General features: G+C 40.3%; 1 protein-coding gene and 1 non-coding gene across 2 annotated transcripts in view; one reads left to right on the forward strand and one right to left on the reverse strand.

Annotated features, from left to right (window-relative positions):
* The window catches only part of LOC114488428, a 58,794-nt gene extending 50,372 nt beyond the window's left edge, over positions 1–8,422 (reverse strand). Inside the window, exon 1 of the transcript XR_004901361.1 lies at positions 8,269–8,422. This is a non-coding gene — a transcript (gamma-aminobutyric acid type A receptor subunit rho3). The remainder of the gene's footprint in view (positions 1–8,268) is intronic.
* A 95-nt stretch (positions 8,423–8,517) lies between these two features.
* On the forward strand, positions 8,518–11,878 carry RPL24 (ribosomal protein L24). The gene is made up of 6 exons (XM_028504469.2): positions 8,518–8,616; positions 8,740–8,815; positions 9,379–9,489; positions 9,938–10,074; positions 10,368–10,431; positions 10,802–11,878. The coding sequence occupies exons 1-6, from the start codon at positions 8,612–8,614 to the stop codon at positions 10,880–10,882; spliced, it is 474 nt and encodes a 157-aa protein (XP_028360270.1). The 5' UTR covers positions 8,518–8,611; the 3' UTR covers positions 10,883–11,878.
* Positions 11,879–12,068: the final 190 nt, after the last annotated feature.

The following is a 12,068-nucleotide window of genomic DNA, read 5'->3' on the forward strand; positions in this document are numbered from 1 at the left end:
ACAGGCTTACTTTTACAGATTGCCACTTGGAAAAATGTAAGGTGTTTGAATCTCATGGCTATAACCATCATTGTACTGTATTATCAATCAACTCTGTGGAAAATATTTGAATATTCCAGGTGTCACTGGACCAGCAGTGTCAACAATGCGCATCACATATTTTCATCAGAAGGAGCTGCTAAATATCCTCACTTGCCCTAACACACAGCTTTTTATTGTGAGGCTTCTTTCTTAAGATTGATTGATTGATTGATTGAGAGGGGAAGGGACAGAGGAGGAAAGGGAGAGAAACATAAAATGTGTGAGAGAAGCATCCATGGGCTGCCTCTTGCAGGTCCCCAACCAGGGACCTGGCCCCCAACCCAGGCATGTGCCCTGACCGGTAATCGAACCAGTGACCCTTTGGTTCACAGACCAATGCTGAATCCACTAAGCCACACCAGCCAAGGCTTTTGCAAGCTTTGTTTTTTTAGCTCAAGGCCAAGATTGAAAGTTCGTTCTCAGTGAGAAGAACCTGCCTTGACCACTATTATGGAACACTGACTGGAGGGCTTTAGAATCCATTTTTGCTAATTTGCTAATTGTGGTTATTCATTGATACTTCTTAATGAAGTCAACCTAAACTGACAAGACGACACAGCACTTACATGCAAAAGTTACCCTGTGGTACCTTGGATGGCGTAGTTCAGTGGATTGAGCGCGGGCTGCAAACCAAAGCATCGCAGATTCGATTCCCAGTCAGGGCACATGCCTGGGTTGCAGGCATGGCCCCCAGCGACCACACATTGATGTTTCTCTCTCTTTCTCCCTCCCTTCCCTCTTTGGAAATTAAAAAAAAAAAAAACTTACCCTGTGATAAAGTCATTTTGACAATACAAGCAAGCTCTCCATTCTCACACTAATTTGTAGTGGTTATATTTTTCAAGCACAAACTACAATTTTAGCAATATTTTATAGAGACCTCAATGCAAATACGAAGGAAAATTTCATATCTCAGGACCCATTTAGTTGTCCCATTGGCAACTTTCACTTAACTTTAAATAAAAAATATTAGGTCCTCTCTGGTGTGGCTCAGTGGATTGAGCACCAGCCTGCAAACTAAAGGGTCATGGGTTTGATTCCCAGTCAGGACACATGCCTGGGTTGCAGACCAGATTGCCCAAGGGGTGCTTAAGAGGCAACCACACATTAATGTTTCTCTCCCTCTCTTTTTCCCCTCTCTTCCCCTCTCTCAATAAATAAATAAATAAAATCTTTAAAAAAAACGATTGGGATCTAACATGCTAAACAGAAAATGTCCAGAGAATAATCTAATTCTATATTGCCTTCCAAGAGATTAATATGCTCAGTTTAAATCACACACCTTGGACTGATCTCAATATTGGGCAGTGTTTTCATCTGGGTGAAAATACTAAATTCAGGTAAAAGATTAAATGTGTAAATCTCATTACAGACCAGGACCAACATATGAACATTTCCAATCGATTTTGATGATAGGGAATAACTTTGAACCCTAATTAAGAGAAACGTTATCTACCTGTCCAAAAAAAGAATTTCATTCTTCTCTTTAGACCTGTTTTACAAAAAGTTGTACTCAATATTATTGTTCTAAATTTCATCAATGAAAATTTGAAAATCAGTTTTCTCTCCCATTATATGAATACCTATATAATATCTTCAATTTTGCCTCTTAGCCCACAAAGCCTAAAATATTTACTATTTTCAGATCTCCATTCTAGCAGATGTAAAGTCTGAGTGGGAAGTTAGCTTGTAGAAGGAAAGAAAGATTTCTGCCAAGACCACTTGGTTATATGAGTGACAATCAACAGAGTATGTGAAAAACAGTAAAGTTATCGATACCAAATCACATTAACATCCTTCCTTGTTCTTACCTTTTTGAGCCACTCGGTAATACCAGTTTCTTCCAGAAGATGGCTCCCTTTATTTTTCCAAAATTGTATTTTAAAAAATTTGAACATACAAAAAATTTGAAAGACTATTATAGAGAACATTCATAAACTCACCACTTTGAGTCTCTTATCAATACTCTGTTATGCTTGTTTTATCTCCTGTCTATTTATCAATACCTGTACCCATCTTGTTTTTTGATGTATCAATATCCTTCCCTCCATATACTTAAGTATTTCATTAACTAGTGCTCAATTTTTACGATTTCCTTTCTTTTAAAGTAAAATTTACAGACTTTCAGCATAGGAGGTGTAGGTAGATATGCTTTGCTTCCTCACACAACCAAAAGGACAACAAATTTAAAAACAAAATAACAACCAAAACTGCCAGAATTTGAACTGTATGGAGGTCCAACAAGCAAAGAGTTAAAGGAGAAACATTCATCCAGACTAGTAGGAGGAGCAGAAACAGGCAGTCAGGGTGGAGAAGATATGCAGCAAGGCGACAGACAGGGTTGAGCAACAAGGTGGCTGACAGACTGGGCAGTACCATATTCGCTTGCAGACAAACCGGGAGGAACAACTGGGGAATGAAACAGTCCACACAACCCAGGGTTCCAGTCTGGGGAAATAAAACCTCAAAACCTCTGGCTGTAAAAATCTGTACGGGTTGAGGTGGCGGGAGAAGCTCCCAGCTACACAGGAGAGTTCATTGGAGAGATCCATGAGGTCCTAGAACATACACAGGCACACCTACCTTGGAACCAGCACCAGAATGGTCCAATTTTCTTGTGGGTAGCAGGGGAAGTGACTGAAAGTGGGCAAGAGCAGAGCAAGCAGCATTGTTCCCTCTCTGACTCCTCCCCCTCACACAGCTCCACAGGAAGTGGGTTGTCCTGCCATGGTGAGTACCTAAGGCTCCTCCCCTTATAATATAAGATGTATGCCAAGACAAAGAAATATGGCCCAAATTAAAGAACAGATCAAAACTCCAAGAAAAAAACTAAGTGACAAGGAGATAGCCAACCTATCAGATGCAGAATTCAAAACACTGTAATCAGGATGCTCACAGAAATGATTGAGGAAAGATGCAAAATAGAGGAAAAAGTGAAGGCTATGAAAAGTGAAATAAAGAAAAATATACAGGGAACAAACAGTGAAGGGAAGGAAACTGGGACTCAAATCAATGGTCTGGACCAGAAGGAAAAAATATACATTCAGCCAGAACACAATGAAGAAATAAAAATTAAAAAAAAATGAGGAGAGCTTAAGAACCTCTGGGACAACTCTGAACATTCCAACATCCAAATCATCGGGGTGCTGGGGGGAGAACTGGAAAAGCAAGAATGGAAAACTTATTTAAAAATATAATGAAAGAGAACTTCCCCAATCTGGTGAAGGAAATAGACTCCCAGGAAGTTCAGGAAAGTAATTTCTTTTGGGACTCAAGAGAGTTCCAAAGAAATTGGACCTAAGGAGGAACACACGAAGACACATCATAATTAAATTACCCAAGACTAAATAGAAGGAGAGAATCTTAAAAACAGCAAGAGAAAAGGAGACAGTTACCTACAAATGAATTCCCATAAGGTTATCAGCTGATGTCTCAAAAGAAACCTTGCAGGCAAGAAGGGGCTGGAAGAAAGTATTTGAAGTCATGAAGGCAAGGGTCTACATCCAAGATTACTCTATCCAGCAAAGCTTTCATTTAGAACGGAAGGGCAGATAAAGTGCTTCCCAGATAAGGTCAAGTTAAAGGAGTTGATCATCACCAAGCCCTTACTATATGAAATGTTAAAGGGACTTATCTAAGAAGAAAAATCAAAACTGTTAACAGGAAAATGACAATAAACTCACAACTATGAACAAATGAACCTAAAAAACAAAAACAAAAAAAAACAAACTAAGGAAACAACTAGAACAGGAACAGAATCACAGAAATGGAGATCACAGGGAGTGTTATCAGCAGGGAGAAGGGGTACAGAAAATGATGGGTAAGGTACAGGGAATAAGAAGCACAAATAGTTGGTACAGAATAGACAGAGGAGAGTTAAGAATAGCATAGGAAATGGAGAAGCCAAAGAACTTATATCTATGATTCACAGACATGAACTAGGGGGGTGGAATACTGGTGGGAGGGGAGGTGCAGGGTAAAGAGGGATAAAAGGGAGAAATTGGGACAACTGTAATAGCATAATCAATAAAATATACTAAAAAGTTAATACTTTAAAAAATAAAATTTACATACAGTGAAATGCTCAAATCTTACATGAACATTTCCTGAATTTTGACAAATTGTGTGATTAACCTTAAACCCATAAAAATATAGATTACCACTAACACACAAAGTTCCCCTATAGGCCTCACCATTCAATCCTTCCTCTCCCCCCCGAGAAGCAATCACTGTTCTGATTTTCCTTTCTTTCACCACAGACTACTTTTGAGTGTTGTAGAATTTGATATGTACAGAGTCATACAGTATATACTTTTTGTAAACCTTCTTTCACTTAGCATAATAGTTCTGGAACTCATGTTGATGTGTAAAATCAATAGTTCATTCCACTTTATTTCTGAGTAGTAGTGTATTGTTTAAGTATGTATTATAGTTTGCTTATATATTCACCTGTTGATGGGGCACTTAGACTGTTTCCTGTAAGGATTATGAATAAAGATGCTACAAATATTCCTGTATGCAATTTTTTTGCTTTACATTTTTTTAAATTACAAAATAATACAGGTGGTATTTACTTTTCCTATTTTTCAGGAATGAATTGTGGGACTTAAATCTTTTCATCAAAAGCAGATTACCATTGTTTGAACCTTTTTACCATGGAAAAGTAATGAAAAGAATACATCACAATTTAGAGACTTTCCCTGCCAAACACCCAGCTTCAACCATTATCCACTCCTGGTCAGTCATTTTTTTATCCATGCCCTTACCTACTGGATGGTCCTCCCATTATTTTAAGGCAAATCCCAGCCATCTTGCTGTTTCATCTGTAAATAGTGAGTATATGTATCTGGAAAAGTAAACTTTTAAAAATTAAACATGACAGTTTGATGATAATACCTAAAGGATTTAGTAATACAACTTGATATCATCAAAAAATCCAATCAGTTTTCAAACTACCCTATTGCCTGTCCAGGTTGTTTGTTCAACTGGACCTCATATAAGATCCACACATTGCAATTGGTTATGGAGGCTCTCAAATTTCTTTTCATCAACCAGTGTATTTACGTAGGGCCTGGCACTCAGGAGAACTCCATACATGGGGTTTAATGCTTTGCAGTCACTGTCTTGAAAGTCAATAATTGTACCTTTGAATTTGTCCTGTAAGTGTTGTGCAGTGGGACACTTGAGCACACACTAGGGTCTTGGAGTCTCAGCTCTCACGTGGGCCTATGTCCTGAGGCCTCCTCACTTTATCAGGCCCGGTCCTAGACAGCCCTGGGTTTGCGGTGGGTCAGCAGATACCAGCCTCTGCCTCTCTGGCTTCTCTCCAAAGCTGGCAGCACCACTGCGTATACTGCCAGCGGCTCGATGCCCACCCACACCCACACAGTATTGCTAGTTCGCTGCAGGCTGCACTAGGAGGACACTGGAGGGAGATGGCTGACCTCACTCCTGGGCCCCTGGTAGCAAGTGAACAAAGTTAATGTGAAAGGTGGAGAGACAGACATTTTAGTACCTTAAACAGCATCTTTTACCTGCTCTTGGCAAAAACAAAAACAAACCCACACTGGAGGTCCTTAAAATTAGTTATGTAGCTAGTCCTGTCGGTAGGTACTCCCCAGACCCCTGGCCAAGTCTCCCTTCCTCCCTTCCTCCCTTCCTCAATTTACATGTTGTTGAAGAAATTGTCATGCCAACTGCACCCCTGCGGAGTCATTTCACATTTCCCTCTGTCCCCCTGTACTTAATATGTGATAGATTAGATGTATATTTTTAAAAGATGCTTTATAATTTTTAATTTTAAGAGTAATACGGGAGAGATGGGTGGGTGGGCTGGAATGGGAGTAAAGAACAGAAAAATGTACTTGAACAATGATTAAAATATTTTTTAAAGATTTTATTTATTTACTTTTAGAGAGGGAAGGGAGGGAGAGAGACAGAGAGAAACATCAATGTGCAGTTGCTGGAGGCCACGGCCTGTAACCCATGTATGTGGCCTGACTGGGAATCAAACCTGCAACACTTTGGTTCGCAGCCTGCGCTCAATCCACTGAGCTATGCCAGCTAGGGTAAAATATTAAAAAAAGAATAATTCATGATTTTTAATTTTAATAGTGCTTCATAATTTCAAAGACATCTTCTTAATTTTTAATTCTGTATAATTTTTAAACCTAGTAATTTTCTAACCTAGTGGCTAGGCATTGCTTTCAAAGCCCTTCTTGAAGGCAATGCCTCAGAGTCTTGGGATTGACCAGCCTGCTGGGAACTATGGTGGTAGATTGTAATAAAGATATAGTCCCTCCTACACCTAAGAAAACCAAGTTATTGAAAGAACACCCTCAGAATGCACTTACTTGGACCTCTGGTCTCCAGAATTGAAAGAGAATACATTTTTAATTTTTTACATTTCCAATTTTTTAGGCTACCGATTTTGCGGTAATTTGTAGTAGCAACCAGAGGAATTTCATAACAGTAGGTGAAGTATGTATAAAGATGAAGAAGCAATGAAGAATGCTCTGTCCTCAGGAGGTACATAAAACTGAGCACCAACTTTTGGTTCAGAGTTGCTCCACAAATAAAGGGAATAGAATACAGCTGAGCCTTTTTTAAAATTTTTTTAAAGATTGCATTTATTTATTTTTAGAGAGGGAAGGGAGGGAGAGAGAGAGAGAGAGAAACATCAATGTGCAGTTGCTGGGGGCCATGGCCTGCAACCCAGGCATGTACCCTAACTGGGAATTGAACCTGTGACACTTTGGTTCGCAGCCCACACTCAATCCACTGAGCTATGCCAGCCAGGGCTTCAGCTGAGCCTTTTGCCTATAAAAGTGTAAGGATAAAGTCAGCAAAAATGTATGTATGGTATTGTAAACTTGTGCTTTCTGACACTACATAAAATGGTTTTAGGAATTTCTGCAACATTGCTTCTTATTCCAGGAATGTTTGATTTAAGGTGTGATATATACACATTGTGTTACAAAAGAGCCATGAAATGCCAGCTCAAGAATGTCATCTCAAGAGTAAAAGAGCTAAAATCCTTAATCTAGTTTCCTGCTTTTCCTGCACAGAGCTAGTCCAGCCAACCATAATTTTGAAGACTAATAAAACAAAATATTTGTAAAATTCCTGGGAAGAAACTGTAAATGCTGGGGTTCTGTGGGGCAAACAAAACCAAATTCCCACAGGTAAATCTTGGCTCCACACTCTCCTCACATCCAGCTCATGAATTTGTAGAAGCCAGGACTATTCCAGGAAACACACACGCACATATTTTTAACGATCAAATATTTCTTTAATTAGCAGTGACTTAAAAACAGAGTAGGATGAATGTTAGAGTTGATTAACTTCACGGAAGCCTGTGGCATTCATTTGCATATAGGCTACATAGACACTATCTTCCCAAAGGACACCAGGTATTCTTAACAGCTGGTCAGAGTCGGCCAGACGGTCAAATTCTTTCTCTGCTTTTCACTGCCACTCAGTTTTGTTAACACATTCTTGAGACTGGTTCCAGCGTGACTGTACAGCTTCCTTAACATTAATCAGCCACTTTATTGGACTTTCCAAATCTCAACGACCTACTTACGAAACGTTTTTAGAGGTAAGCTGCTTACCCCTAAATAGCATACTCCTTTACAAAGGATAAGTCAATCAGTACATTTGTTTCCTAGGATTGCCTCTTTACACTCCCCATCCATTAAATATGCTTAACTATCTAGCATTACGGAAGTGCTCGAGAGATGGAGGCGTTGACCCTCCTGTAGGTCTGGCCAGAGCTCTCTTTTCCACGCTCCCAAGTTTGGGCTTTCCCCTTCTCTGCACAACCAAACGTCCCTGGGCTCCACTAGGAAGCAGCTCCACAACGTAGCTCTTCCCCGATGGCAGTCGTCATTTTGCGGTACTATGACGCTTAGTTACTGGGGATTTAGTAAAAACTGAATAAACTAATATATGTAAATGCTTTAGCACACGTCCTGCCAGAGCACTCAAAGAAAGTTAATTATAAATAATGCAAAGAGCCATGAAGCCCGACTCGATTCGCACGGCCTGGAAGACTGTTCAGATGTCACTGCTTTTTTCTGCAAATTGTGAGTCTATTACAATTTAATGTCGTCATTAAATTGTAATAGACTCACAATTGAGGAAATGGGTCAACGCAGAGGGCAGAAAAGTGATTTTAAGTTTTACCTGAGGGGTATTCGTCTGTGGGTCACTGAACTATAAGAGGGAGAGTTCACATTCCTGCAGCAGGATGGTGGCTCTAAGACACTTGACCTAGGAGAGGATGACTCCGAAATCAGCTGTCTCAGCCACAGGCTTTCCACCGACTCTTGCAAAACTCTTCACACACACAAAAAAACTGCGCCTCAGAAAACGAGATCCGTGGCCTTGCTTGAGTGATGTCATCACCGAGCGCCGGGGTTAGAGGAGGGAATTGGGGGAGGAGACTGTTTCCATGACCCTATAAGGCTTTTTCCCGTGATCCTCTCCTTCTTTTCACCATCTTTCCTTCTTCCCGGCCGCCGCAGCCATGAAGTAAGCGAGACTGTTGCATCCCAATCCTCTTCCATCTGCGGGCAGATCGCCCCCCTGGTGTCCCTCACATGGCTTCTCCTTGCCATAGACACCCTCCCTAATAGGCTTTCGCTTTTGTTACAGGGTCGAGCTGTGCAGTTTCAGTGGGTACAAGATCTACCCCGGACACGGGAGGCGCTACGCCAGGACCGACGGGAAGGTGATAGGCCGCGTCGGTTAAATGCGATTTGTGCCCCGAAGAGGAACGACCGGTCTAATTCGGTCGAGGCGGGTTCATTTACCACACCATTCTTGGTCCGTGGAAGGCTTGCTTCGGGGACCCTGGGCTCAGTGGTTGTAGGGATCAGGAGCCTCTACGCGAACCCTCCTTGAGTTTTGATCTAGTGTGATTCAGGTCGTCAATGAGTTTGTATGATTTCAGTGCCCCAGTGTGAGACAAAATTAGGCTACTTTATGGAAACTGGACCTTTGGGAATCCCGTGAGGGACAGGAACTGGATGCCTCCCAGAATTTGACACCCCACCCTCCCCTGCGATAGGGACTTAGCCTTGCCTGCTGTTAAAAGCCAGGACCGAATACAAAGATCACGGTGCCACCCAAATACCTTCCAGTTGTGTGACAAGCCATTTGGTCTCTGGGCTCAACTTAATAAAATAAGAATATGAAACTAATAAATTAATTTGCTACGGATTTCAAGCCCAGCCTTTTTCTATTTTGCATAGTTGAGTAGGTAACTTCTGTACTTGTAACTTGTCGCCACAGGTTTTCCAATTTCTTAATGCAAAATGCGAGTCGGCGTTCCTTTCCAAGAGGAATCCTCGACAGATAAACTGGACTGTCCTCTACAGAAGAAAGCACAAAAAGGGACAGTCGGTAAGTGAAATGCGCTTTGATGTAGTGGTGCTGCCTCTGAAGTTGTTTAAACTCTGATCAGTTGCTGCTCTGAAAAACTGTAACTAAGTGAGACAGTATGTGAATGTGCTCTGAAACTGTAAGTCATCAAACAGTGAAGTGAAAATGGTTAATATAAACAGTGTCTCTTCACTGTTAATGTCTTACTAGGTTCATGGTAAATGCCAAATTGAAATTTTAAAGCATCCCTTTGCCACATCTGATAATACTGGTACCCTGACTTCTAGCCTCCAGAAACTGAGAAATAAATTTCTGTTGTTTATAGACCACTTGGCCTATAATGGACTAGAGCAAAAACTAGTCTTAAAAGACTTCGTTTCCCATGCCTCAAAGACTTACTGGTTCATTTCTCGCCTGAATTCATGAAGCTCGGTTCATAGGTGTGCTCCCCGTCTTTTTTGTTTTGCAGGAAGAAATTCAAAAGAAGAGAACCCGCCGGGCAGTCAAATTCCAGAGAGCCATCACTGGTGCATCTCTTGCTGATATAATGGCCAAGAGGAATCAGAAACCTGAAGTTAGGAAAGCTCAACGAGAACAAGCTATCAGGTGAGGAAACCTTCACTAAGAGTATTTTTGGGTCTAGTGATCAGAAGTTTATAACGTAGTCTGAAAGGTTTGTTGACATTTCTAACTGTGACGAAACCTGCTGTATAGTGTGTGTGTTAAAGTAGCTTGGTGGTTAATGACATTGACAGCCCCTTTGGAATTACCCTAAAAATAATTGGAGGTGGGGAAGGAATATGATAATTCTACTTTTCCAAACCACTGCATCTCCTTGTTAATAAGCTATATCCTTGAGGAGTAAAGTGCTTTGCTTTATGTTATTTTTAATCCTACAGGGCTGCCAAGGAAGCAAAAAAGGCTAAGCAAGCATCTAAAAAGACAGCAATGGCTGCTGCTAAGGTAACTGTGATGGTTCTGGATTTCTTATTTAAAACAACAGGAAAACTTGCTTATGATACTAATTGTGGTAATAAAAGTTTCGAGTTTTTAAAGACTTTAGTGCAAGGCTCTAATGGAAGTGATGTTGATAACTGATTTCTGAATGTTTTGTTACTTAAAGTTTATTTTGAAATTTTAAATGTAAAGAAAGTTTACATCGCTTTTTTCAATGTTACTGAATTAGAAAACTATAGTAAAAAAATATAGTCCTAAATGACAAACAAAAATATCCTTTTTGTTCTTAAGATACAATTAAGTATCCCACACTAGACATAAGGGGTGATTAAAAAGAAAATTGCATGGAATAATACCACGTAACATCTTTTTACAGGCTCCCACAAAGGCAGCACCTAAGCAAAAGATTGTGAAGCCTGTGAAGGTTTCTGCTCCTCGTGTTGGTGGAAAACGCTAAGTTGGCCAATCAGATTTTTAAATAAAGACTTACCAAGTTAAGAATTTAGGAACTAAATTTTTTTTAAGATTTGATTTGTTTTCTTAAAGAGGGGAAGGGAGGGAGAAAGGGAGAGAAACATCAGTGTGAGAGATCAGTTGCCTCTTCTACACACCCTGACCAGGCTCACCCCAATTGGGTACCGAACCCCCAATTCAAACATGTGCTTTCGCTGGAGATCAAACTGGCAACCTTTCAGTTTGTGGAACACAGTGCCCAAACAACTGAGCCACACTGATCAGGGCAAGAGCTAAGTTTTTTGAAAGATTAATTTCTTTGAAATACTGCCTCCTAATGCAAAGTTTCATAGCAGGAGAGATGTTAGGCCAAATGCATGGTTAAATGCTAGCTTTGCTCTGATGAGGTACAAGGGCACATTATAGACTGCACTGCACACTGTCTTGTGGCTGTAAGTACTAGGACGCAGTGTATGAGTTAAGGTGCCCTTTATTCTGTTGCTTTTGCCTGTAGGAAGATCTTTATTTTCTTGTTAAATTAGCCTCTTTTGTGACAAGTAGACAACATTTTATATTGGGTTTGCCTTTTGTTCACTGGTAATGTCACCTTTCAACCATTAGCTTGATAACTGAGTTGTAAGCACTTAAAACTATCAGGTGTATTTGTCTGCTCTTATTTTCAAAAAAGAAGTTCAAGTGATGAGCACATCTTCAGTAAAATATACTTAGAAATTTCCAAAGCAGTTCGATGAGCTGGGAGTTTGACAGAGCCATAGATAAAATTGGAGAAATGCCTGAGTAGCCCGTTTATGTTTGGGAGATACTTGTATATAAAATGTGATATGTGAAGTAGCAGTGATCATAATTTATGATAAGAATAGCCTTCCACAGAAAGTAGATATTACCTGCATGTACCACATTGTGCCAAGTTTCAGGGACACAATGAACAAGTCATGTCCTCTTGAGAAACATGCTTTTCTATATGAAAATACTATGTGAGGGGGAAATCAGACATCAACACTCCCCCCCCACCCCCATTTTATCCAAAGTGGTAGAATTGATTATTTCTAGCACGTGTTAAATTCGGGTGTTTTTCTTGGTGTAGGGAGTGACAAGTCAATAACAGTTCCTTGGGGAGACTAAATTAAATGATGTGTAAAATCAATATAAGAAATACGCAAGATACACTG

Source organism: Phyllostomus discolor, chromosome 2 (assembly GCF_004126475.2).
Source record: "Phyllostomus discolor isolate MPI-MPIP mPhyDis1 chromosome 2, mPhyDis1.pri.v3, whole genome shotgun sequence".
Classification (NCBI taxonomy): domain Eukaryota; kingdom Metazoa; phylum Chordata; class Mammalia; order Chiroptera; family Phyllostomidae; genus Phyllostomus; species Phyllostomus discolor.